The sequence below is a fragment of the Rhincodon typus genome, chromosome 48 (assembly GCF_021869965.1).
Source record: "Rhincodon typus isolate 14 chromosome 48, sRhiTyp1.1, whole genome shotgun sequence".
In the NCBI taxonomy this organism is placed as follows: Eukaryota; Metazoa; Chordata; class Chondrichthyes; order Orectolobiformes; family Rhincodontidae; genus Rhincodon; species Rhincodon typus.
This window is the reverse complement of record NC_063379.1, coordinates 1403414-1405360: the sequence shown is the minus strand read 5'-3', so window position 1 is coordinate 1405360 and position 1947 is coordinate 1403414. Positions and strand designations below refer to the sequence as shown.

Below are 1947 nucleotides of genomic sequence, written 5' to 3'. Positions count from 1 at the left end.
GTTCATCCAGCTCTACATCTTGTTATTCCAGATTCTCCAGCATCGGCAGTTCCTACAGCAGGATACTTTACTCACAGAAACAAGTCACTTAAATAATACCGCATCTTTGCCTTAAATAAAACTTACAAGCACAGAGCCTGTCAACTGACTACAAATGGTACTTGGGAGAAATTGACTCAAAATTGAATCAGCTATTGATATTTCTTTATTTTTTTCAATTGAACAACAGGTATAATGGCATTGAGGTAAATATCTTTTAAAATAAAACCATAGTAATTGGACAGAAAAATACAGTTAATTTTGCGGCATTTGAGGTATATAATTTTTGCCACTTTGCCAAATGTGCGAGTTCATAAGGTGCCACTTAAAGTGAAGTTTGTTACTTTGAAATTGCCAGTCTCAGGTCACTGTTGTCTGACATCCAAACTCTGCAAAAATAGTAATTAGCATACTGGACGCAATGTAGGCTCTGAGTTTTGATGATTTAAACATTACATTTTGCACCAACCAAGCTTTCATGCCTTTAGAGTTATCATTTGATGGCCATGTATGATTCACTTGTAACTTGCAGACTATTTTTCTTTACTTCTCCCTCACCTACAGTTAATTTACTGGCAATTGTCATTCTGTCCCGTGGAAAATGTGGCTTGTCTTCATGCACCACATGCTATCGACTAGCCATGGCAATAGCTGATCTCCTAGTCGTCATAACTGACTTCATACTGATACACATCAATCATTATTATTTTCCTGCAACTTACCTGAACATCACGCCTGTGTGTAGTGTAATTTATGTCCTGAGTCGTGCTGCCAGAGACTGTTCAGTCTGGTTCACTGTCACTTTTTCCTTTGATCGATTTATCGCCATTTGTGGCCAGAAGCTCAAAACAAAATACTGCACAGGGAAAACAGCAGCTCTGGTTCTGTCAACAACTTACATTCTGTTCTGTGTAAAGAATATCCCTTTCTATGTAACATTTGAACCGCAAAAGATAATCAACAATGTACCGTGGTTCTGTATGATAAAGTCAAGCTATTATACCGAGCCTGCTTGGAAAGGATTTGACTGGTTTGATGCAGTTTTAACCCCTTTGCTTCCATTTGTTTTAATTCTGTTATTTAATGCTCTGGTAGTCAGATATATTTTAGTGGCCAGTCGTGTTCGTAAAGGACTGAAGGATCCGAGCAAGGGCAAGAATCAAAATGACCCAGAAATGGAGAACAGAAGGAAGTCCATGATTATACTTTTCTCCATATCAGGTAGCTTTATACTTCTGTGGTTAGTATTTGTTTTATTCTTCATATACTATTACATTGCAGGAACAAATCCCAATTATTACTCTGGCTCCGTACATATCTTTCTACATGTTGGTTTTATGCTGGTGGGATTAAATTGCTGCACAAACACTTTTATTTATGCAGTCACTCAGTCCAAGTTCAGAAACCAGTTCAAAAGCTTGTTAAAATATCCAGTCACATTATTAACACTCTTAGTTAATAAAGAGAACTAGGAAAACCCTGAGACAACTCCCAATTTAACCAACACGTGAAATTTAGATTTATCTTCTATCTTCTTCACTTCTCTACATTGAATTAGACATAGAAGCGCTTAGGATCCTTTGATACCTCCAGGGGCTGCCATGTAGGTATAGAGTGCAGTCCTGTCCCTCCCTGTCCTTTAGGGCAGGGCACTATTTCTGATTGAGAGGGGAGTAGACACATGAAAAAGAATAGTCCATAAGATTTCAAGAAGTGAACATGTGAGGACCGGAGATAAACGACTGATGGAGCAATGTCAATTGGTCTAATGGTAACCATCTCAACACTATTATAAAACCCATCCAGTTCACTAATGTTATTTAGGGAAGGAACTCTGCTATCTTTAACTGATCAGGTTCACTCATGTCTCCAGATTGACATCAATGTGCTTGACTCTCATCTGCTCTC

General features: G+C 38.2%; 1 protein-coding gene across 1 annotated transcript; it reads left to right on the top strand.

Annotated features, from left to right (window-relative positions):
* The first annotated feature begins 545 nt into the window (after window positions 1-545).
* Window positions 546-1511, top strand: LOC125487995 (probable G-protein coupled receptor 139). Its single transcript, XM_048620737.1, has one exon. It carries the CDS (start codon window positions 546-548, stop codon window positions 1509-1511), a length of 966 nt encoding a protein of 321 aa, XP_048476694.1.
* Window positions 1512-1947: the final 436 nt, after the last annotated feature.

Bases quoted from the DNA above. Each gene is read 5' to 3' on its own strand.
- LOC125487995 (XM_048620737.1), top strand. From the start codon at position 546: ATGTATGATTCACTTGTAACTTGCAGACTATTTTTCTTTACTTCTCCC.